Source organism: Ascaphus truei, chromosome 5, assembly GCF_040206685.1.
Source record: "Ascaphus truei isolate aAscTru1 chromosome 5, aAscTru1.hap1, whole genome shotgun sequence".
Lineage (NCBI taxonomy): Eukaryota > Metazoa > Chordata > Amphibia > Anura > Ascaphidae > Ascaphus > Ascaphus truei.
This window is the reverse complement of record NC_134487.1, coordinates 212,729,812-212,756,789: the sequence shown is the minus strand read 5'-3', so window position 1 is coordinate 212,756,789 and position 26,978 is coordinate 212,729,812. Positions and strand designations below refer to the sequence as shown.

The 26,978-nt window shown below is 42.0% G+C and overlaps 1 protein-coding gene across 2 annotated transcripts in view; it reads left to right on the top strand.

Moving 5' to 3' along the window:
• FGF18 (fibroblast growth factor 18) overlaps window positions 1-6,800 on the top strand; it is a 323,948-nt gene extending 317,148 nt beyond the window's left edge. For both annotated transcript variants that reach the window (XM_075601657.1, XM_075601656.1), the window contains one exon: window positions 4,243-6,800. In XM_075601657.1, the coding sequence (XP_075457772.1) occupies window positions 4,243-4,509 (267 nt within the window). In that variant the 3' untranslated portion in view covers window positions 4,510-6,800. The remainder of the gene's footprint in view (window positions 1-4,242) is intronic.
• The last annotated feature ends 20,178 nt before the right edge of the window (window positions 6,801-26,978 follow it).

Here is a 26,978-nt window from a genome sequence, read left to right as displayed (position 1 = left end):
AATAAAAAAGAGGCAGGCACATAATACAGCATCCAATCGGATTGAAGCTGTACCATCTTACCCTAAAATGTGACATCACAGGCCCTATATAAGGCCTGTTCCGTCTCATTTTACCTCAAGAAGACGATGAGACAACATTCGTTGGGGATTTAACATGGGGCATATTGGATTGACAGATGAAGAAAGAACATTAAAGAAAAAAAGAAAATAATACAGATGAAGATAGAAGACCGTGATAGAAGTTGAACGGAAGAAGATTTTTTTTACCTGATGCTTGTCTTCAACGTGGATAAGCGCTGGATTGCGGGTGATGACATCGTAATACGAGAGCTTGCAGATATACTGGGATTCGGAGACCGAAGACTTCTAAAGGTAAGTAAAATATTGAATGCATGAAAAAAAAAAAAAATTCCCAGGTTTTTTTATTGTATTTATTTTTATGCATTTGCTTGCCCATTGACTGATAATGTATTAATCTGTGCAGATAAATACAGTGACAGGCAATGCATTTTTTGGCAAATGCTTTTTTCCTTCTGATTGTTATTTTTTCTATTTCTGTTTATTGTTTGAATTACATTGTTTTGAATTTGGATGGCTTGTTTTTATTACTTTTTAGGATTGGTTAGCGTTTTAAATTAATTATTTGTTTTGTTGGCTACTGGTTTTATTTATTGATTGGTTGGGTAGATGTTTATTTGTATTCTTATATTTTGGAATAACATAATGGGGGTGTTGTTGGGGGTAGAGGAGGTGGGTAGTAGAGTTGTTGTGTTTATTTTTGTTTCTTAATGGCAGAGGGATTGGGTGAAGAGGGTAGTAGCCCCAAGGATAGATTTTTAGGCCTTCCGGGTGGGTAGCGGGGCTGTTAACCCCTTCATTACCATAGCGGCTCCAGCCACTGGTAGTGAAGGGGTTAACTCCTCCCGCAACCTTCCAGGCAGGCCTAGCCACCCACCCTGGGACTACTACCCCTTTCATCCACCCCCTCTGCCCTAAGAAACAGGCTATTGAGGTTTCACCCCTTCATTGCCTTAGCGGCCGGCTGCTGAAAACGGGAAGCAGACAGGAAGAGAAGGAGGGCTTGTCTGTGTGCAGAGAGAAGCCCCGCCCCCTCTGCAAGACACAGACATAGAAGCAGCAGCACGGATCTTCTGGCCCCGCCCCCTCTGCAAGACACAGACATAGAAGCAGCAGCATGGATCTTCTGGCCCCGCCCCCTCTGCAAGACACAGACATAGAAGCAGCAGCACGGAGCGCCCCCAGGTTTCCCTGCAAGCTGCTCGCGCCCCCCCTACATAATCGTGCACCCCCCCAAGGGGGCCCGCCCCAAGCTAATGTATGTAACACCCCCCCCCTATCAAGTGTGTGTGTGGGAGTGTGTGTGTGTGTGTGTGTGTGGCCCGTCACTCCGCCTCAGGCCAATGAGAGGTGTGCGTGGGCGGGCGGCCCAAGGGACCAATGAGATTTCCCTTAGGGACACCGAACATCCAGACAGGCATACAGTGCATTCACTAATATAGTATAAGATTTTAATATTGGTGTAGATGAGTAGGGGGTCTCTGGAGCAGAACCGCGTTGATTTGAGGTCCGGGGACACCCTGCATCCTGAGATACAGGCCACATTATGGGGTGTGAGTATCTCCTATGTATTTAAATGTCTCCCGTCACATGACCGTGGGAATAAAATGCAAAGGAGGTACTGCACCTCATAACAGAACCTGTATCTTGGGAAGCAGGGGATCCCTGGGATCCCTGGACCTGAAATCAATGCGATTCTGCTCCGTAGACCCCCTGTTCATCTACACTAATATTAAAATTTATATTAAAAACTTTTGATCGCTGTCGAGACATGCGCAGGGGGAGGCGTCTCTCTCTGTGCAGCTCTCTCTGCTGTCCAAAACAAATCGCCCGGTAAGGCCTTTCGAAAGAGGCGATCCTTACTTCACCGACTCCTCGCCCGTTTTGGGAATTTTGCTATCACAAGTTATCGAGGTTTTCTGAATACCGTGCATAGCAACGCTCCAAAAACTTCCTGCGAAAACGGTGCAGCGATTTTGTTATATGAAGGCTTATAGAATATATACATATATTTATATATATAAATAACAAAAAGCGAGAACACAGGCACAAAACAATGATATACAACTGATACACAGATTACCAGAATTAAATAGACAAGGGACAATTGTTAATAACCATGAATGAAGTCTAAAGTTCAGATACATCAAGCATGTAGGATATATAGAATCCTCTCCTTCCAGCTGCTCTGTTTGGCGGTCTGCCATGGCTCCACATGGAACGCTGAGACTCCGCGCATTTATACAGCTATGTCCACAGCTGCCTTCAGGTTCCTCCCTGCTAACCCTCAGTCTCGAGAGATCGCAAGCGTGACGTCATGATGTGAATGTCCGTCAGCGGGGACGCAGGGGATATTGTCAGCATAAAGTATAATACTAATACTGGATATTGGATACTGGCAATCCAGAAAGTAGGGAAAGCCTATAGAAATGTTCTTAAAGCCTCCACCCTACGCATTTCGTCTTAATGAAAAGACTTCATCAGGGGAAATATATTATATTATTATTATATATATAATTCCTATTTATAAATATACAGCTATATGTATAGTAAAAGAAAGAGACGCACTCCTGTAGAATAATTCAAAATAGCCTGGTGCTAGTCCCTTATAGTTATGTAAAAGATACATTACCATCCGGATGAACGATAAAGTAGAGACAGCACTCAGTAGGTAGATTTTCAAAAAACTATATTAGCATGAACATCACATATCAAGGGGATTATGATCCCTCTGTGGGTTTGAAACATCGGTTCTATGTGATGTTCATGCTAATATAGTTTTTTGAAAACCTACCTACTGAGTGCTGTCTCTACTTTATCGTTCATCCGGATGGTAACGTATCTTTTATATATATATATAGTTATATATATACATGTAGAGGTATCAGTACCGTGTTAGCCGAGCTTCAATAATCAAAAAATAAATAGATGATACCGTTCTGTGGTTAACGAAATGCTTTTATTTGTGCGAGCTTTCGAGATACACTGATCTCTTCTTCCGGCGATGTTACAATGAATGAAACAAGCAAAAGGTATACTTAACAACAGTGTCTATTGGAATGTTATCTGTGCTGGTCCTTCCCCCGGTGTGGATGTGTTTTATGGCTAGAGGTGTCAAAAGGTTACTGAAAGCAAGTGATGTAAGAGTGTGTGTGTGTATGAGTGTGAATAAAAATTAATGGAGAGCCCACAGTATATACAGTGCTTTACAAAAGGTGTGTGTGGAGTGGGAGTGGATAAAAATGGTGTGGGTGGGTGTGGAAATGTGAGAGATTGTAGCACAACTAAAAGTGTGTGGATACTTAGTGGCCCCTATTGGTGTATAGGGGTGGAAAAACAAGGAGTATGTCACAGCAGCAGTGAGGCTCCACCTTCCTGACAGCGCAACAGCCTAGCCTCCTGCTATATGCCACACTTATGTCTTCCACATCAGTGTCTCATCTACAGTTATTACTTAGGTCTGCCCCACGACCATAAGTCAGGTCACTGCAAGTTTACACACTCCTGCAGACTGGCACCCAGAGGGTCACCTGAGGTCACTCTGACACTGTTATGGACATATGAATTTGACTGCAGAGCCCAGCTGTTTGCATCACTGATATACATACTAGAATTGTTGTATATGTTATCAGTTACCACTGGTCACTTTGACTAAGTCTCACCAGGGTCTATTCAGTAATTACTCCTGTTACCTGTAGCCCCGTTACCTACCAGGGCACACCCAGAGTACTTACTCATTACCCAGATCCACACCAGGATTTCTGTGTTGTTCTGATACCAGCGCTTTATTAAAACTGTCTGGTATATACATACTAAGTCTGATCCGGAGCCAACATGGCTATTAACTATTAGGATCAACCTACCTCTAGTACGTTGCTCTATCATCCCTATTTTATATATATTGATATTAATAAAGATTATGTTTTAATCCAATCACTATCCTCCAGAGTGTGAACTTGAGTGCTATTTCGGGTTCCTTCTCTCCCTTTTCAATACTGTGTTTACAACCCCAGCACCGTTCACAAGCATCTACACTTGTGGCTGACGCAGGGGCTCCCCTAACACACTCTACATTGCAAAACAAACAGATAATATGTTTAAAAATAAAGTGAACCTTTGACTGATTTCTAATTAATATATGTTCTTTTTTATTTTATCCTGCAGCCCGATGGCACCAGCAAGGAGTGCGTTTTCATTGAAAAAGTGCTAGAAAATAACTATACAGCTTTGATGTCTGCAAAATACTCCGGCTGGTATGTTGGTTTTACCAAAAAAGGAAGGCCCCGCAAAGGCCCAAAAACCAGAGAAAATCAACAAGATGTGCATTTTATGAAAAGGTACCCAAAAGGCTTGGTGGAGCTACAGAAACCTTTCAAGTACACCACAGTAACAAAGAGGACTAAAAGAATACGACCAACAAAGCCCAGTTAAGAAGAAATACAGTTTGAACAATCTCACAACAACCAACAATACTGCACCAGAGGAATATTTTTACATTAAAAATAAGGAAAAAGCTTTATTTTTGTACTTTGTGAAAACGTAACTAGGAATGCTGAGGACAAGACTTTACTGTGACTTGAAAAGAAAAAAAAATATTCTATTTAAATTGACTGTTGACGTAGGTGCTTTCATCTTTGGAATGGACAGCTTCTAAGCAGATCCCCAGAGAAAAACCAAAGGAAAAAAAAAGTTATTTCCAATGCGAGACGAGCTGAGAAAGTTTGCAGTAATCTATTTATTACGTGCTGCAATCTGTAGCAAAAAAATAACTTGAGTTTCCGTGGAATTCTCAATACATCAATCTTTTTTTATGTTTTTGACATAAGGTGTCACTGTTGTGTGATCCTGCATTACGCTCAGTTTTGGAGAATGCTGCTAATACATGCAAATGACTTCATCATCTAGTACACCAATGATAAGGGAATATCTTAAAACCAGCTATATTATATATATTATATATATATAAAAGCTATTTATTTCACCTCTTTGTATATTGCAGTTTCGTGAATCAAGTATTACTGCCTCAACAATTAAAAAAAATATTATTTAAAACTGAAAGAAAGCAGTACAATAAACCGTTTAATTTCTTTTCTTTTTCTTTTTAGAAAATGTGTTTTTTTGGATTTCAGATTATGCAGTAAAAATATATACTCTACTTCATTCACATACATGTGTTTATGCATTGACTTCCTCATGAGTACATTTTTAAATCAATAAGCTAAATGGAAAAAGAGCACCCCAGCAAACACATACATTGTTTAAAAAAAATAATTATAATGCAGATATATATGTTGCCCTAATGGGGAACAGGGAGGTTAAAAACCATGAATGCTGGTTAATGTTCTTTTCTCTGACATAACGTTTTTTTAAAAATATACAGTATGTATTGTTTAATAAGACTGACTTTCATTTATTCATGTAAAAGTACTTGAGCCAGGATTGACCAGTCATCTTTGGTTGCAGCACCTACAGTATATCTGTTAGAATGTTCCTCCATAATAATTATATTATAATATTGTATTGCCTGGCGAAACCACCTTTTGTTTAAAATAGTAAAAGCCATAGCGAAATAGAGTAGAGACATTGAGTTCTAAGGGGCTTATTCTATATCCACATGGGTGGCCAGTCAGACCGTCTGTGTCCGATATTCCCCAACGACTTCAATGGGAACTAAAAACTACCCGATCAACCGCTTCAGTGGATATAAAATAAGCCCCCAGAGATCAGTTTAAAGAAAAGTGTGCTTTAATTCACTGCACAGTTTTCTGGTTACTGCTGTATCAAATGTAAGCAACCTTTTAAGCAAGTTTATTACTTTTGACCATACTGGGCAAAAAGTCAAAGGTAATTTCAGTGTGATTTGGAATTAAAATGCTAGACATAGCCCCCCAATATCTGATAAGATTCCGACCTTCTCCTTTCTGATAGCAAGGTACTGCAGCTACTGTTCACTATTTTAAGCATTTTATCACCTACCTCTTTATTAGGCGGAATTTAACTCTCCCATCAACTATGTAAAGAGGTATGCACATTGAGGGTTGGAAGTTGTTACATAAACATTGTGCATAACCTTTTTATGATATCTTGTTGTCAAAAATGTAAAGAATTCTGCTATTTTCAGTCTCATTTATTTACATTTCTGAGTAAAGAAAATTCTTGGATAACATACAAGGTACAAGCTAGATTTGGATTTACCTCTTTTTTTATCAGAAAATCCTTTCAAGTATGCAGCTTACTGTATATTATCATAAACATGTACCAAGTAAAGGGAAACACGATTTATATTGCAGACATATTTTGTGATTGTACATTCATTCTCCAATTTTTTTTTAAGACAACAAAATCTATTTGAATTATGATCTTAGACCTTGGATATGACCAAAAATATATTTGTTATGATGTCAGTTTGGCTCAAACTTAATAGTTTATATATAAAGAAGTGTTTGTTGAGGTTTATGTAATATACTGTAACTCGAAAAGAGATCAGACAAAAAAATTGTTCATAGCGGATATATTTGTATATAGGTCTGTTAAAAGACATCAGGAATGTTTACCTGTGGAACAATCATTTTCCTATACAAGTAATATAGTAATTATGACTGAAAGAAATTTCTATGTCTAACAAGATCAGTCTTCCTTGGCTGATGATACTTTGGCACTGTCCTATTTAGTTTAAAGAAAATAAGTTATAGTCTTAAGGACTAATAAACAATGTTAAATTAGATTGACTCCATGTTTTGTTTTTTTGTTTTTTAAATATGTCCATCCTGTGAAATAATCATACTGAAAAATGGATCAAGATGACCTGATTAATGTATTTAAATGTTTATACTAAATGGCCTTGTCATCAACCAAATGTTGTTATTTAGATACAGATGTAAGCAACGTTATTGCAACCGCTGGAGTACTATAGAGGGACATACGCAATGGACCAACAGAAGAAGTGGCCATTGTTTCTAATCAGCAACATGTTAGAAGGGTATAGGGATACCATGCTACTCAACCCACAGGAGCGTGCCAGTGGGTGAAATAGAGTTGGATACATCTTTAGCTAGAAAAATAGCTGTTAAAGCTGAACATTCACCATATTTGTTTATCATTTAATTTTGCCTCCATGTATTACTTTCTTCAACCCAAAGCATGTGTCGCATTGATTACATTCAATACAGGTTAGTAACACAGAATTTCAGGATTTGAAGGAAATACTGTAATATTATTTAAAGTAGTTATACTGTGAAAATATAATGCTAGTGACTTATTTAAGGTGTCTCATCTGGGTAATTGATTCCCTTTTAGTCAAATCTGACACCTGTAAGTATTTTCTTTATTTTACGTTAAACTTGGGAGGGATTTAATTTCCTCTGGCTACTCCCATTTGTGTGATGTCACTGTTTAAGTACATGCTTTCATTGCACCATCAATAAATAGGCACACACTAGAGGATTTAGGGTTGCTTATAGAAGACAGGCTTAGCAATAGTGCCCAAAGTCATGCAATTGCTGCAAAGGCAAACCAGATTTTATCTTGCATTACATGGGCAATGGATGGAAGGGAATTAAACATAATTATGCCCATTTTTGAAGCATTAGTAAGACCACACCTTGAATATGGAGGACATTTTTTGGCACCACTACTTAGAAAAGACATTATGGAACTAGAGAGAGTGCTGAGAAGAGCCACAAAATTTATAAATGGGATGGACAATCTAACGTATGAGGAGAGGCTAGCTAAATTAGATTTATTTACATTAGAAAAGAGGCGTCTAAGAGGAGATATGGTAACTATATACAAATATATTTGGGGACAGTACAAGGAGCTTTCAATTGAACCATTTATCCCACGGGCAGTACAAAGGACTTGGGGTCATCCCTTAAGGTTAGAGGAAAGGAGATTTCACCAGCAACAAAGGAAAGGATGTGACGGTGAGGGGGTAACCAGGCTCTAAATAAAGGTTAAGCCCGTTATTGGTTGCCACTGATCCAAAAATAAGGGTTCAAGAGAGTTAGCTCTTGCGCCCAGTAATACTGTATGTATAAACTGTACTTTGCGTTAATAAAGAATTTTTGTGTTTTACCTTTCCAGGCAGGCCAGCGAGCAGGGATTGCTGGGGCATGAGTTACAAGGGGGGTTTTGCTGAGAAATTGTTGTCAGAATGTGCGGCGTCCGGAGTTGTTGGTTCCCCTAAAAATGTACCCGGGAATAATGCCTGATTCTCGAATACATGTAGGCACATTGTCCCGGCAATATCACCCCTTGAAATTGTTTGCGCGACTCACCGCTAGGGTTCCCTGCTTCAGCATAGCTCAGAAAGGTAAATTGGGCAAAGGGATGAAAAGTGTCCCTGTAACAAAAGGGGTCCCTAGGTTAAGGGGGATACCCCAGTTCATGCCCAGGTAGCCCAGCACCTATATTGGGTTCATGGGTGCTCCAATCATATAGGAGGTTGTGAGGCGACTCTCATAGTCCAGTCTAAGTCCCATAGATAGTATGAGGAATAAGGGCTGAGAAATAAAAGTACATCTTTCTATTCTATTCCCCATACCCAGAGACGTAGGAAGGTATTAAAGTATATTTTTATTAATAATGTGATAGTGCTGTAATGTACTGTTGTGCACTGTAAATGAGCTGGGACTTTCGGAACCGATGTTCAGACAGGCTGTCAGGGCTATTAATTTGGTGCCAGTAAGTCTGCTGGACATCGGAGTTCATAGATGCAAGAGGTGTGGAAGCCATTTGGGTGGCAGGAAAGGGCTCAAGTAACCATGTCCTTGGAACAATGGCTGTCGTCTTGGCTGCCATTTGTTCTGCCAGACCTGGTGGAGCCTGACCCAGTAGGTGGTAGGTGATAGCCAGGGACGGAGGCGGCAAACTTGTGCATGTCCCTTGGCAATTTCAGATTTCCCACTGACCCGGTTTTCTATACCGGCTTGGCTCTGATTGGCTACTGAGAAAGTTCCCACGCGATGATTGGCTGCTGAGTTTCATGAGTGAAACTCCAAATACTATAAGAATCGTCCAAGCCAATCAGGTTGGAGATTTCTAGCGGTAGAAGTGCGGGGCAGGCTTTTCAAAGATGCTCTTGCGCTAATAGCAGAGCATCCTGCTTCGATTTCAAGCCTGAAAATTCTGCCTGCAAGAGACAAAGTCCCGTTTTTACCGCCCAAGTTCTAATAATCGAACGTAGTGATCGCGACTGGGATTTCATGCCGATTTCGGTTCCAGGGAATAGCTGGTACCTTAACTATGGTTGGAGCACCTATGAACCCAGTACAGGTTCTGTGCTACCTGGGCAGTAACTGGGGTATCCCTCTTAACCTAGGGATTCCTTTTAGTTACAGGGACACTTTTCATGCCTTTGCCCCTTTTACCTTTCTGGGCTGTGCTGAAGCAGGGAACCCAAGCGGTGAGTCGCACAAGCATTTGCAAGGGGCGATATTGCCGGGACAATGTGCCTGATTCCCGGGTACATTTTTAGGGGAACCCGACAGCTCCAGGCCCCAACTACCTAGGCACATTCTGACAACAATTCCTCTGAGAAAAAAACCCTTGAACCTCATGCCCTAGCAATCCCTGCTCGCTGACATGCCCGGAAAGATAAAAACACATAAAATACTTTATTAACGCAAAGTACACTGGCGACACACTTTATTCGAGCTCGGCTAGTCCCACGAATTCGGGTATACCCGGGTGTATTGAGGTTTGTGACTGTTTTCTGCCCGAGTGCATTGAGGTATTTTCCAAGCAGGGATTGAAGCATTTTATTCCCCCTGGCTGCAATACTGCACAGTATATATATATATACTGCATTACAATTCATGAATTTATGCCATCTGGTAGACACGCGAAGCATTTCAGCCTATTAAATCCTAATCATTATCATTTAACAGATCAGCCGCCCATCAGCCAGGCATGAACCCAGGCTGGGAAGGCAAACGCAACGGGGCTTGTCAGAGGTGAGGAGCGGCGCATTCCAGGTATCTGCCAGGTACATACTGGGTATTTGCTCGAATAAAGTGTGTTGGTGCAGTACATGTAAAGCATACATTGTTACTGGGCTCAAGAGCTCTCTCTTGAACCCTTATACTTGGATCATGGGTAACCAAAAACAGGCTTTATTTAGGAGCCTGGTTACCCCCTACCATCACATCTTTTTAGAAAGGAAAGGTATACAGGCATACCCCGGTTTAAGGACACTCACTGTAAGTACACTCGCGAGTAAGGATATATCGCCCAATAGGCAAACTGCAGCTCACGCATGCGCCCGTCAGCATGTCCTGAACAGCAATACCGGCTCCCTACCTGTACCGAAGCTGTGCGCAAGCAGGGAGACTATAGAGCCTGTTACAAATGCATTATCTACATCAGTTATACCCGTATATGACGATTGCAGTACAGTAGATGCATCGCTAAGTGGAAAAAGGTAGTGCTTCACTTTAAGTACATTTTCACTTTACATACATGCTCTGGTCCCATTGCGTACGTTATTGTGGGGTATGCCTGTACAGGGATATACCAAATTAGTAAACATGGGAAGGGTGTTGATCCAGGGAGTAATCCATTTGCCAATTCTTGGAGTCTGGAAGGAATTTATTTTTCCCCTTATGAGATATACTTGGATGATATGTCACCGGGTCTTTTTGTTTGCCTTCCTCTGGATGAATAAGTAAGTATAGATATAGGATAAAGTATCTGTTGTCTAAATTTAGCATAGGTTGAACTTGATGGATGCATGTCTTTTTTCAACCTCATCTACTGTGTAACTATGTAAGTACAATAGAAATTAAGTTTGACATGCACCAATTGTGTTTTTAAAAAAAAGCTTTTTGCTATGCTTAGTATATAGGCCCCAAATTACCTTAAATTGGATTTCAGTTCTTTGATAAATATTGTGCTATTTTTTGCCCCAGTTTTGCAAACAGGAGACGCAAGTAAATACATAGAACCCTTGATCTTATACTCTATGTCCAAGTTCATATTGTATCAAGTTACTGTCCTAGCTCTAAAGATAACAAAACCAATATACAGATGCAGCGGCCGTTATTAGAACACTTCACGCATTGTATACCTCGGAATACCCATGTTATGGCGCGTGATTTCTTCCAACCTTACCGCCTTAAGACACGAGTGCAGAAAATGGCATTTTAGTGTTTTGGTTTTTAAACACCTGAAATTGACATAGTAGCACAGTACACATTACAATTCATTCATTTAATTGCACACAAAGAAACAGAATCCATGAAATTCAAACAAAGCAACCGCGATAAACCCAGGTGCCTGGTGTGATTGGCCGCATTAATTAGGGAGACCAGGTATCCCGGTTTAGCCGTGACAGTCCCGTTTTTTTAACCTCTGTCCCGGTTTTTTAATCTCTGTCCCGGCTGACCTACATGCTGTAAAATGTTCCGTTTTTTTGTGGCTGTTCTGCTTTTGACCACCAGAGCAGGGAGGGGGCAGCAGAGAGCAGACAATGCATGGAGGAGAGCATGGGCTGGGTTTGAGCCCCAGCAGTGAGACCCGGAAGTGTCAGTGAGAACTTCCGGTGTCTGCTGCCAGGGCTCAAGATGGCTTCCCCCACCCATGCAGGTATGGTCCAGAATGGGAGCCACAGACATACACTCACACAATGGGGGGGGGAGGAAGAAACACAGAGAGAGGCACAGCATGGGGAGAGATCACAGGCACAGCATGAGGAGAGGCAGAGAGAGAGAGAGAGAGAGAGAGACACAGGCACAGCATGGGGAGAGACACAGAGAGAGGCACAGCATGGGGAGAGACAGAGAGAACACAGGCACAGCATGGGGAGAGGCACAGAGAGAACACAGGCACAGCATGAGGAGAGGCAGAGAGAGAGAGATATACAGGCACAGCATGGGGAGAAACAGTGTGGGGAGAGAGGCACAGCATGGGGAGAGGGGCACAGCATGGGAAGAGGGGCACAGAGTGAGGGGGGGGAGAGAGAGATACACAAAGAATGGGGGGAGAGAGACAGAATGGCGGGGAGACAGAATGGAGGGGAGAGAGACAGAGAATGGAGGGGAGAGAGACAGAGAATGGGGGAGAGAGAGACACACAAAATGGGGTGGGGAGAGAGAGACAGACAGAGAATGGAGGGGAGAGAGAGATGAGAATAGGGGGTGGGGGGAGAGAGACAGAGAATGGGGGGGAGAGCATGGAGGGTAGAGAAAGAGAATGGGGGAGGAGAGAGAATGGGGGGGACAGAGAGCTGAGAATGGGGGGGAGGGGGGTGAAGAGAGAATTGGGGAGAGAGAGAATGGGGGAGGAGAGAATGGGGGGTTTCACAGAATGGGGGAAGACACAGAGAATGGGGGGAGAGAGACAGAATGGAGGGGAGAGCGAGACAGAAAATGGGGGAGAGACACAGAGAATGTGGGAGGGGGAGAGAGAGACAGAGATGGGGGAGAGAGACAGAGAATGGATGAGATACACAGAGAATGGGGGAGTGGAGAAAGAGACAAAGAATGGGGGAGAGAGAGAGACAAAGAATAGGGAGAGAGAGAGACAGAGAATGGAGGGGAGAGCGAGACAGAGAATGGGGGGGAAAGGCACAGAGAATGGGGGAGAGAGAGGGAGACAGAGAATGGGAGGGAGAGAGACAGAAAATGGAGGAGAGACAGAATGAGAGGGAGGGAAAGGAGAGGAGAGGGGGGAGAGAATGGGGGAGAGAGAGCGAGAGAATGTGGGGGGAGAGAGAGGGGGGAGAGGGAGAGGAGGGGAGAGAGAGGGGGAGAGAGAATGGGGGGAGAGAGAGAGAATGGGGGGAGAGAGAAGGGGGGAGAGAGAATGGGGGGAGAGAGAGAGAATGAGGGGAGGGAGAGAGAGATGGGTGGAGAGAGAGAGAATGGGGGGCGGGGGGAGAGAGAATGAGGGGAGAGAGAGAATGGGGGAGAAAGAGAGACAGGGAAGGGTGGAATGAGAATGTAGGGGTGGAGAGAATGAGACTAGAGGGATATGGGGGAGGGAGAGAGAAAGGGGTGTGTGTGTGTGTGTGTGAGAGAAGGGGGGACAGAGCGGGGTCGAGAGACATAAAGGAGAAGGGGCGCAGTTGGTGATATTTGTTTTATAAAAAAAATGTTTTATGTGTCCCAGTTTTTACTTTTGTAAATCTGGTCACCCTAGCATTAATGCCACATGGAATACAGCAGAGCACACGAAAACGGCTCCGTGATTTGTTCGCATAATGTCCGCTGCATCTGCAGGGCCATCTTAACAACATTAGGGGCCCCCGGGCAAAGCAGTGCACGGGGCCCTGCCTACACTGTTGCTCCCAGCCTCCCACACGCTCACTAGCAGCAGCAGGCACCGGAAGTGCTGCACTGCTAGGCTGCAAGCGGTTGTGACACGAGCGGGTGCCGGGCGGGCGGAGAGCGAGCAGAGCCATGGTGCCGGGCGGGGGGAGAGCGAGTAGGGTTGCCAGGTGACGTCCAAAAATACTGGACACAATGGTGAAAGGTGCGATGCACTCAAGAATCGTTGGTGGGAAAGAATGTTATTTATAAATGACCTGACTGTTATGTCATTTGTTCTAAATTTCACTCCAAGTACTCACCAATTTGCACCAATTTATATTCTATTTCATAAAAAATCTGGGGAGGAGTCTTGGGAGGGAGCGCCCTTCCGAGGATTGTTTTAGGAAATAGAATATGAAATAGTGCAAATTGGTGCATGCTTGGAGTGAAATTTAGAACAAATGACGTAATGGTCAGATCATTTATAAATAACTGACCTGCAGTCATACTGTACATGGCGAGCAATACTGATCTTACTGTTCCTCTCACAAATTCCAAGATTGTTGCACCCCCTCCTCATCCTCTCTCTCCCCCCTTGTCCTCTCACCCCCTTTGTCCTCACCTCCTCCCTTCATCCTCTCTCACCCCCCTCCCTTCATCCTCTGTTACCCCCCATCGCTTCATCCTCTCACCCCCCCTCCCTGTCATTATCAGTACAGTAGTTTTCAAATTTAGACTTCAAAATCCAGCTTTAAATTGCATATTAAATCATGCCATTTAATAAGTAACCTGCTCTGCCTTCTTGGGGATGATCTGTAAGTAAGAGTGCTGCCGAGATTGCAATGCTGTTGTGATGAGAACTGAGTTATGGAGCCTTTCTGAGAATTTACAATAGTGGTTATTTTTAATAGATCTTGAAAATGGGAAGACTGTTAGTACAGTGGCGGCCGCCTTTATCCTAATGCGGCCGAATCGGCACAACTTTGATAACTGCGGGCAGAAGCGTTTTTATTTTTTGTCCGGAGTGTATTGCGGTATTTTAGCGTTCGTAATATTAGCATTTTATTATTGCTGTCTGCAATACCGTCTAAAAACTCAGGGAGACGTTCGCGATCTGTTGTCTTGGAAGTCTAATACTTTAGCAGTTCAACCTACGTCAGTACACAGTCTGCGTGTGCGCGCGCAGTAATTGTAAATTTGCATATTTATACATGCATTTGCAGTGCTGTATGTCTCATTTGAAAATTGTTGAAACGCATAGGCGTGTGCTGTAACAGTATCACATTTAGGCATATACAGCGCTCTCCCCTCGCTCGCCCCCGCACACACACAGGGTAATTTACTGCACTGCAGTATTTCAACTTCTTATCTTATCTACAGTGCAGTACACCTCTCCCACACCATTCCTTTGAATGTGTGTCTTTCTGGTTTCAATCACATTCCTTCTTGATAGCAGATGATTACTGCGCATGCGTCTGTAAATTCACCACTGCTTGCTTGCGAAGTTCAAGAGTGAGTGACCAAAAAAAAAATATATTTTTTTTTTCTTCTCATTTTTTATTTTTATTTTCTCCACACAAGCCTGCCTAAAACATCTTGATATTACGATATTCAATCTGTGCTGTAGCTTTTGACTGCGACACTGTGCGTTTGACTGCACATGGTTGATTTGTAAGCTTTTTATGTACTGTATTTGGGGGTGTAGGGATCAAATTATTATGATGACCTGCCTTTTGAAATTATGTAATTTCTTTGAACTGCAGTACAGCTAATCCTTCATGCTGCTGTACCCTGTACCCCCCTCCCCCACGCACACACACAAGGCTCGCTCAAGGATTTGAAACTCTTATCGACAGACACCTCTACAGTCATTCCTTTTCTGAAGCTTGCCATTGTGTTTTTAATCCGTCCCTAGCCGAGCGTCACCTCACTACGCCTGCGTGTAATCCTCTTTGGGATGGGAGCTAGTTGATGATTACTGCGCATGACTCACCCATCCCTCCACCCCCCAACCCTTTGAGGCTTTGTTTACGGTAACGCTTTTGAAAATCCCTTCTCTGATTTGATATGTAAATCTGATTTGCACAGCACTGTGAGAATTTAGAGTTAAAAAAACATTATCTGATTCATGATGTTGATGCAGTAAATTACCACTTTTTGTCATTCTTTCTTTTTCTTTGGTGTAGGTGGGGGGGGGGGGGTTGTTGTCAATGATTATGATTATCAAGAATGTAAATAAATATTTATTTTATCAGGAACAAAAAAAACAAATATAAAAATAATCATGAATAATACAAAATGCAGTCTTTATTAAGTTCTTCTGTCCGATGAAAATTGAGGGCCGGTGGATAATCATGAATAATGCACATTGATAATAATATTAATTAATAATATATAATATATAATAATATATATAGTAATATAATTTTTCCCATCTTTTTCTTCTTCCTCATTCTGTGTACAGTACAGTAGTTCATTGAGAGAGGAGAGGTTTTGTGTACATCAGGACTGCAGTTTAGATACTGTACACTTAACTGTACAAACAGTTCACAGACTGTACACGATAGCCCCCCTCTCCCCCAGTCCATCCTTTTTTTCTGAAAAGACAAGAAAACAAAAAATGAGTGCAGTTATGTGCATACTGTATTATGGCATTGTGTGCTGTGTAGTACTGTCAAACTAGTCTATACTGGAACTACTGTATACTGTGACTACTGTTAAATAGTTTGGAACCAGATGGCTGGTGCTGCTCTCTCTGGAAAGAAATACATTGAGCAGTTAGATGCATACTGTATTCTGGCATTGTGTACTGTATACTGTAGCTACTCCATATTGGACTACAGTACGCAGTTAGTACTGTCAAACTAGTCTATACTGGAACTACTGTATTCTTTGACTACTGTTAAATACTTTGTAACCAGATGGCTGGTGCTGCTCTCTCTGGAAAGAAAAAAATTGAGCAGTTACTGTAGGTGCATAGTGTATTATGGCATTGTGTACTGTATAGCTACTCCATATTGGACTACAGTATGCAGTTAGTACTGTCAAACCTGTCTATACTGGAACTACTATATACTCTGACTACTAGGAAAGAAAAAATCTGTGCCATACTTACCTGTATCATACTGTACTTACAATACTACAGTACAGTACTATACCATACTACCTTCCTGATGCTTGCCCATTACGCGCGAACACAATGGGCAACACAGTCACAATATGGTCAATATATGTATTGCATCGTTCCACGGTGAGTACATCGTTCCAAAAACTCAGTATGCCTTGCACCAACTCATCCTTTTTGGAGGGTTTCACGACTTTTCGGATATGGTCCTTCAGCTGATGCCAGACCATTTCGATAGGATTGAAGTCTGGCGATCTGTCATTGGAGGGGAAAAAAAAGGACAATTAGTTTAAGAGATACAGTACACAGTAAAAACAGTGGGAAAAAATGAGACACGGTTACCGCACTTACTCCGCTGGCGTCTTCACCCAGTTGATACCGCGCTCAAGGATATGCGCTGTTGACGCGGTGTGCTTCGGATCGTTGTCCTGGTAGAAACATTGACCATCCGGGAACTCACGTGTGATGTATTCCACTATCTCAGTCACAATTTTCTTGGAAGAAAGCTTTATTCATGATTCCTATAACAAGAAAAGTGCTCAAAAAACTGCACACTAGTACAGTACAGTGCTAGTACATACATTTTACTGTACCTTCAAAGATGACAATGCATCCTGGTCCACGCCTAAAGATGGCACCCGACACATGCATCTTCACTGGGTGTTTTGGACGCGGCTTCATAGATACCCTGTATGCGACCTTTTTTGTGGAATGCAAAGGTGGCAAATCTCTCTAGCGAAACAGTAGATTCGTCAGTGAAGATGCAATCCTGGAAAGTTTCTCCACTGTCGATCCATGCCTGGGCCTGGACCACCCTCTTGATTTTGTTAACGTCCCTTATCATAGGGTACGCTCTGTAATGACAAGGAATAAATAATTTTATAGGTACAGTACAGTTTCTTAAACAACGCTTTTACCTCCTGTACTGTCCAGTACTAACCTCACACGTCCATATTTCCATCCAATTCTCCATCTCATCTTCTTTATGCTGGTCTCAGATACAGTGAGATTGTGATTTTGCTGCAGAGTGTATTTGACCCTTAATGCACTCTTCTCATCATTCTCTTCACTTATTTTGTTGACCAGAAGAGTTGTCTCCCTACAATGTACAGAAAAACAACAATCCGGTAAGTTACAGTGCAGTAGGCCACAAGCACAGCACAGCACATCATTTGCAGTAAAAATAGTATACAATGAGATAGATCTACACAATATATTGTTCTATTAATATGCAGCAATATAAACAATATATATACTGTTGTTATAAAAATATACTGAAATAACTATAAAATTAGAGAGATCTACACAATATATAGTTCTATTAATATGCAGCAATATATATGCTGTAGTTATATAAATATACCGAAATAACTATAAAATTAGAGAGATCTACACAATATATAGTTCTATTAATATGCAGCAATATAAACAATATATATACACTGTTGTTAAAAAATATACCAAAATAACTATAAAATTAGAGAGATCTGCACAATATATAGTTCTATTAATATGCAGCAATATATATACTGCAGTTATATAAATATACCGAAATAACTATAAAATTAGAGAGATCTACACAAGATATAGTTCTATTAATATGCAGCAATATATGATATATTATTGTATTATATAGTTATATAAATATACTTACGCGTTAGTTACCGTTGGTGTCCTCGTGCATTGTCTGTTTTTTCCGTGTGCATGATAGCACACGGTGGTTGATGGCACAACAAGGCCAGAAGCAGCTAACCAGCGTTGGATATCTGCAATTTGGTGTCCGCTCGTGTACATCTCCTTAATTCTCATGCTGAAATCCTTTGAAATCTTTTTAAAAGGCATTGCTGCGAGTAGAAAGAAATACAAACACAAGAATGTATATTCAATGTTTAGTCAATGTGAATTCAGTGTGCAGTGAATCCACAAAATGGATGGTGTATTTATACGTTAATGACTCACATTAGAGTACACCCACTTTCAACACCTGTACCTCGTCGCCATGCATAAAAGGTTACACACTTTGCATAGCCTCCCACTCGATTATCTGTATTTGAACTTGCCCTTGTCCAGATACTGCATTGTGCCATCTGCTTCCATGGATCAACCCCGATTCTACGGACGCAGGAAGCCACTCGCCTCTGCCGTGCCTGTCACACAGAAAAAGCGAAAGGCAGAAGCCGTTTCCAAGCCAAGGCCAAAGCGACAGGCTAAGGCCAATAAAGAAAACCTTCTGCTGACCCCAAAGGTTAAGGGTTTTAAAACACGCAAGCCTTATTATGTCAAGAAGAAATACGATGATGTACACTGAACGCAAAACAAATGGCAGCCAACCCATTGAACCCGCAGACCACTTCCTCCAATACACTTCAACGACTCTGCCGCCGCTCTCCCGGAAATCTACAGCCGATCTTCTCCACTACTCATCCACGACGCTGCCGCCGCTCTCCCGGAAACCCACAGGCCATCTTCGCCACTGCTCTTCGACGACGCTGCCGCTGGTGCCCCTGAAATCCATGGGTCACTTTCTCCATTACGCTTAGACGACTCTGCCGCTTCTCGCCCGGAAATCCACAGGTCGCTTTCTCCATCCGTCTTCGACGACGCTGCCACTTCTCCTCTCCTGGAAATCCACAGGTCACCTCCTCCATCCTTCTTCGGCGATGCTGCCGCTTCTCTTCATGGAACCCCCATCTCATCCTCCGTAGCACCCATTCACCCAGATTTCAACAGCACGCCATGCACAAGAACCAGCTCTTTAGACCGCATGCTGAATGGGTAAAATGTGGATATCCCCAGGAACTCTACTATGCTGGTAAAGATAGATCTGCTTCTGGAGACCATGCTAAATATGGATCAACGGATGCAGTAGATGGATCAACGGATGGAGAAGATGGATCAACGGATGGAGAAGATGGATCGACGGATGGAGAAGATAGAGACTGACATAGCGGGGATACATAATTTGCTCGGTGTTCATGCCCCTGTATCCCCGACGCCGGAGCAGGAGGGTGGCATGGATCTGATGAATTGGACCTTCGACCACCTTCCAATACCAAGCGCACCCCCTCCACCAGAAGATTTTGTGTACATGTATGCCGTTGAGGAGGAGGATAACATGACAACCCCGTCAAGACCAAGCCAGGAGACAACACGGCGACCAAGACAGGAGGAAAGCTTCCTCCCAGACAACCTACCCTCGCCCGCCGCCACAAGCACACCCACCCCCAGAAGAACACCCGCTCCCAGAACCCAACCTACATACGCTTGCATCGATACGGTGCCCGACATCATCCTGTGCGAGCTGCCACCGGCACTCAGGGAGAAGTATAGGGTGATGAGTGCTGGTTTACCCCACAAGTATGCCATGTTAATTTTTAAGCACCACGTGTCCTACTTGGTGTACTGCGAGTGGGCCTACAAAGTGAACTATGAAGGAAATCGCGAAAAAAGGGCCCTTCCTGAAAATTTAAGAAAGGCATCGGCCCTGGAAGGACAATCTGGTGGGTATCGAATTTGCGTGACTGTTCCACTGTTGTATATTTTTTGTAAATGTTTTTGTAAATGTTTTGACTTTTTGTACTTTAATAAAGGAGATGTTGCGTTTTGTATATTTTATGAATAAAGAATTTTTTTTAATAACACCATACTGTTGTCCTGTACTGTACATGTTTTGACTTTCTGTACTTTAATAAAGGAGATGTTGCGTGTTTTAACTTGTATTAATAAAGAAATGTTTTTACTTACTGTACACACAGGACCTGCACAATTCCAGTCCCAGAGGGCCGCAAACAGGCCCGGTTTTCAAGGTTATCCTGAAAACCGGGCCTGTTTGCAGCCCTCGAGGACTGGAATTGTGCAGGCCTGACTGAATATTCTGTACACCATCCTACTGTAAATGTTTTGATTTTCTGTACTTTAATAAAGGAGATGTTGCGTTTTGTATATTTTATGATTAAAGAATTTTTTTTTATAACACCATGTGACTGTTAACCATACTGACTGACTGTAAATGTTTTGACTTTCTGTACATAAATGTTTTCACTAGCAGTAAACCATACACCTGTTGATGTTTTGAATTGCTGTACACTTAAAATGTTTTTACATTGTACAGTATTTGTAAATAAATGTTTTTGTACTTACTCCACCAATAAAAGAAAATGTTGATTTGTTTTAAATTGTTCCATTGTCTCCTTTTATACTGTAACAAAATACAGTGTTTCTAGAATGTACAGTACTGTCGAGGCATACTGTATTGTATACTGTAGGCATGCTCAGTACTGTACATCACAAGAGTATTAAAACAATACATGTGGTACGGGTATAGAATACACATATGTACTGGAATACATGTAGAATAAATGCATACTTTTTATTTTCTCGGGTTTATTATACAGTATATATAAAAAAAAGTTTTGTATACGGTCTGAAAACATCAGCATACTGTTTCAGGTATTCTATCCTGATCAATAACAACGGCCACAAAACTGCAGACTCCGGTACGTGTTTTTTTAAATCCGATTCAGCAATGTGTATTGTTGCACAAAGCGATATTATCCATCAAAATCCCTCCATTTGCCGTTTTCCGCATGAGATGACAAAGTTTTCTTTTCTGAGGCAAAACAAAAGTAAAAGTTTTACTGTAATGGTCAGTCCCCTGTTCACATGCGCATGCGCCTACCGTCGATGTGATGACACGCATATGCGTTTCAAGAAGGTTCCAATGCACATGTGCCTAGCTTTTCACCAATTGTGCACTATCTACTGTAGAAGCCGCTCAGCCAATGATATTGCTTACAGGAGAATCGCTTGACTTTTGAATCGCCCTGATATTGATATTTTCAAAATTAAAAAAACAGAATAAAATATGGCAACATTACTCACCATAGAATTTTCCAATCAGCTGGCGCCGGGCCACTGCCAGTCCCGTATTCTTGATCATACACGTCGTTGACAGGTGACAGCGGGACTACTACACCTGTAGTCAGCTGATGAGGCTGGAAATCGCTTAGGTACATACATGCAAGCTTGCTCGAAACTGTACGCGAAATCCGGCACAGGCTGCAGGTATCCGTGCGTGGACAGACAGCAAGGGTTGTCACTGACGGTCGGACCGTTATTGGAAGCCGGTGCTGGTGCTGGCGCATTGCTTGCCATCAACTGACGTTTCTTACTTGGTTTTAACACGACCTTTCGCCTTTTGCCGTCTGCATGATCATAGATACGGGAAAAACCTGGTGATACACACCAAAACCCTCCAATAAAATCGGGATCAATATGAAAAAAAACATGGATCGCTACATAACTTTTTCCTTATTGCACGCTTCCACACATGAGGATCTGGTGAAAATTTGTAAAAGTCATAGTTTTCGATAAAATACTGATAAATTTGAACAACTGTTGCCATCTTATCATCTGTTGCATTAATCGCGGCCCATATTAAATAAGTGTACGTTCTGTCGGGTTTTTGGAACACGGGCTGCATGGCGGGACTCTCTGGACAATAACCAGACCAGAAACTGGTACTTGTCTTTCTTTAATATCTAAATTGATACATTATTGTAACCTCTTCCTTCAGTCCCAAGGCCAATTTACATTAGACCACTGTGGTATCTTTTTTAAACGAAACACCTGCAAGTCGACACATTACTGAAGCGCATGCGCATTACAACTCATGAATATCTGCCATCTGGCGGATACGCGAAGAATTGCAACCAATGAAATCCGAACCATTATCAATAAACACATCAACCGCACATCAACCGCGGCTGTGAATGCAACATGAATGCGGTATGAATGCAGTCAGAATGCGGCATGAACGTGGTGAAGTGCGTGGCATTCGGAAAAAAATCCCGGGAAAATGCGGTGATGTTGGAGAATAAAAGGGGCTGCGGCTGTATAGTAAAAGAAAAGTAAGGGTGAGTGAGCAATTAAACAAAGTTGCCAGTACCGTATGTACTGTCTGTACACACACACACACACACACACACACACACACACACACACACACACACACACACACACACACACACACACACACACACACACACACACACACACACACACTGAGACATATACACACACTGAGACATATACACACACACACACACACTGAGACATATACACACACATACACACACTGAGACATATACACACACACACAAACACACACTGAGACATATACACACACATACACACACACACACACACACACACTGAGGCATTCACTCACTCACACACTCACTCAAACACACACACACTGAAGCACACACATTTACAGCCAGGACACAGACATAACAACAGACACACTGAGACACACACACACACACACACTGAGACATTCACACACACACACACACACACACACACACACACACACACACACACACACACACACACACACACACACACACACACACACACACACACACACACACACACACACACACACACACACTGAGTCACACACATATATAGGCAGGACACAGGACACAGACCGAAAGACAGACACTGAGACACACACACACTGAGACACACACATACACTCACACACAGATACACACCCACACACACACACAGGCAGGACACTGAGACACACACAGCCTCACCTCTCTGCTGCATGCTTTTCCTCTGGTCGTTGGCCCCACCCCCAGGCTCCTGCCACCTCCTGATTGGCTGAATTACACAGCAGCAACCAATCAGCAGCTGCCCAGCCCCCTAGCAGCAGCAGCCCTGCTCTATCCAATGTCCGGTATTCTCTCAAATACCGGACACCTGGCAACCCTAAGAGCAAGTCAGGGTGCCGGGCGGGGGGGAGCATTGGTGGGCATGCATGGGCCGGGCGCGTTGGTCCCCCCTATGCTGTGGGGCCCCGGGCAACTGCCCAGCGTGCCCATATGTTAAGACGGCCCTGTGCATCTGTACTCCAGAAACAGGAAAGTAGCGGCACACCAGAGGACTGTTTCGAAATTTGAATTCTTTTCTCTTTCTGGAGGATATTGGTTTTGTTACTGATTACGCCCTCACCAGTGCCGGTGGTCACCTGAGGCGATACTGTGGAGTCAAGGAAGCGTACCTTTTCCCTTCAATCGCTAGCTCTAAAGATTATATAATATATATCGCCGACATGTGCTATTCCATTATTCAGAGGGGGAATAGTCATTGGTAAATCACCAGATTTCTTCTAGCCCCTATTTATACATAATTAATCAACTGCAACACTAGTTCTAGATAAGAAAACCTAAGTAGGAGGAGTGGAAAATGTTTGAATACATCAAGGTCCAAGTTTACTAAAATGATTAGAGAAAGAAAAATGTTATTGAAACAGATTACGTTTCAAACCTGACCTTCATCACTGAAATGTAGTGGACTAATGTGAACTACTAGCAAAGATAATGCATGCTACTGCAAAAAATGAATTGAAGACTGTTTGGGATAGACAAAAAGGGATCACATATACAAATGTTATGATTCTCTATTGCAGTGATTATGATAGTAAGTAAACGAGTAAACTGTTTAAATATGTTTAAAATAATATGGTATTCATCATGGCATTTTTGCATCAAAAATATAAAAAATCTGATAGGAGACACATGCAAAAGGAAAGATTTTGAAACTTCTTACAAGTTTCTCAATACAAAAGGCTATGCAATGTGTCACGGGAGACCAGGTTTATCAACACCTTTTTATTCCGGGATCATTGATTGAGTAAAGCAAGGAGGTAAAATAAATTGTAATTTATTTCAGGAAAAGACATACACACAATGTAACACAATTTACAGGGTTAACACACTTACTGGGAAAGGGGCTAACAAATAAATCTATCCTTTAAAGAAAATTCACAAAAATTACCTCTGTAGGAGCCCTTTCCAATGAGCGGTAGGTACTCACGAAAGTCCTGGAACTGATTTCGGCATGCAATGCCAGACGCGACCGCTACGTTCTTCAGAAGTGGGACTTAGAAGAATTCTTTGAATTCTCAAAATCTTTGAAGCCGGCTCACGTCTATTCAGCACAGAGCATCTTTGAATTTGCCGCTGATGGTTTGGCGCTTGGAATCTGCGCTCCTGATTTGCTGCAAGGCTCCTTATGGGTTTCAGTGTCCAATAGAGAGAGGTGTCTCTATACTGCTGTTCAAAATTCTTACACATGTGAGTGGAAAATTGTTAAACTCAAATTGCCTACTATTTAGTGACAGATCATACTTCACTATGTTATGTCAATCTCTCCTCTTCATGTATATGCTACACTGAGTGAAAAATCCTGTGAGGCGTACATACAAGATACAGACTCCGATATTTCTCCACGTTGTTCATCAACACTCCAGTTGGAGAGAGAAGTGTCTTCAACATGCCATATGACATCTAGAAATTTGTGAGTGTGTAAGCACTTTTTCATCAGACAGGACATTTAGTCATACAGTATTGCACTATATATTTTTGTATTTTTTATTCACATATATGCTGTGGACCAATTGCGCTCCCCTCAACTGGAAGATACCTGGGCATGTATCTGGGCACTTCTCCTTATACTAGGGACCCTTCTTTATAGTAGGGACCCCGTGTGTGATTGCAGGTATACATTAACCCCTTCATGCCCGTTTATCTTGTCTGGAAGATGCTGCAGCAGGAATCCTGGTGGTGAGTCATAAGAGCGTTTTCAGAGTCAGAGTTTGGACGGATCAATGTGCTTGGCTGCATCCGAGAATCTCACTCGATTCCTAGATGCATCTTTTGGGGTATCCTAGAACTCTGGAACCCCAATACATAGACACATTCTGTTAAGACTTTTTCCGGCAAACCCACCCCTTCATGCCCGTTTACCTTGTCTGGAAGATGCTGCAGCAGGAATCCTGGTGGTGAGTCATAAGAGCGTTTTCAGAGTCAGAGTTTGCACGGATCAATGTGCTTGGCTGCATCCGAGAATCTCACTCGATTCCTAGATCCATCTTTTGGGGTATCCTAGAACTCTGGAACTCCAATACATAGACACATTCTGTAAAGACTTTTTCCGGCAAACAAACCCTGAAACATACAGCCTCGAAATCTCCCGGTCCTAGCACCCCAGGAAAGGCAAAACAAATAAATCTTTAATGTCGCATAATTTGCACACAGTCACAATAATGCATTTATGACATCTGGGTCCAAGAGCTGACACTCTAGGACCTCAACACACAGATCAGGGGTAACCAAGTGGGCTGAACCTTTATTAGTGAGCTTGGTTAATCCCTTCACACAATGACAAAAAGAAAGTGTGGTTTGATACACTTTGTCAACAAAACATTTTAAATCTTATTTTATAACATATTTAATAAAAAAAAATTAAAATGCCTACATCAATCAAGCATTTGTATATTAATTTTATATATATGAATTTATTCAAAAGACATTTTGACATTATTTTCCTTTTTATATGTCAGTAAGGTTTTCAGTTAATTAGATATCAATGAGAAAGACACAATTCTCGAAACCTAACTGCACAATAACCATGTTATATTGCAAGTACTGAAATATTAATTTTATTTTTCACTCATTACCATAACTTATTTGGTGTCTCTAAGGCCCAGGTCCAAAAAGCTCTGTTATTGACTTAATGAGGCATTAACTTAAGTTAACGCCTCATTAAGTGCTTAAGGGTATCTTCACAGTTCGCTAACGCAATATTAAGTGCTGTTTCAGCTGTAACACGCCCTCGTATTAATATAACGTACGTTAGTGCTAATGATATGCAAAAGAGGGGTTTCCTCATGAACTCCTATTCCATTATAGTTAACGAAGGGATTTAACAAGATGTTACTTAGGTCATTCTTGAAGATAGTGTTAGCTCTGTCCGACCCTGAAATAAAGATTGGAGAGGGAGAGGGAGAGAGACCTATTTTACTAATATCTCAAGTACTATATATATTTTCCAAAACATACCTAGAAACAATAGGTGGAGAGGCACCTGCACTCAAAAAAGAGAGCACCGGAGATACATGGGAGATATGCTCATAAGAGTCATTACAATATAATTTGCATATCTCCCAGGTATCTCAGGGGTGCTCCTTTTTCAGCACAGGTATCTCTCCAAGTGTTGTTTCAAAATTGGGGGATATTTATATATCACTTGAGAAGCTAGAAAAATAGGTCACTCTCCACTCCAGTAAATCCCATATTTTAGAGTCTAGACAGAACTAACGTCACATTTAGGTAAGACAGGTGTAACACCAGTAATGTAAAGCTGACGTAAGGCAATGCTAACTTAACATGCTGTTAAGCCAATTCTACTGATATAACTAACGGCCATTGTTTTTACATACAATTAGCTATGTGGATTGGTGTTACTCTTAGAGAACATAATTTCAATTACTGATTTTGATAACATGATGTTATGAGCCCTGACTTAATGGAGCTTTGTGGATCTGGGCCAAAAACAGATTAAGAATGGTGTGACAGAACAGGGCAGTGTCACAACTGGCTCAGGAGGACACATTAACAACATATTGTACTAGTTGCTATAAGCCAGTCCAGCTTTTTTCCCTTACCAGAGCTGAT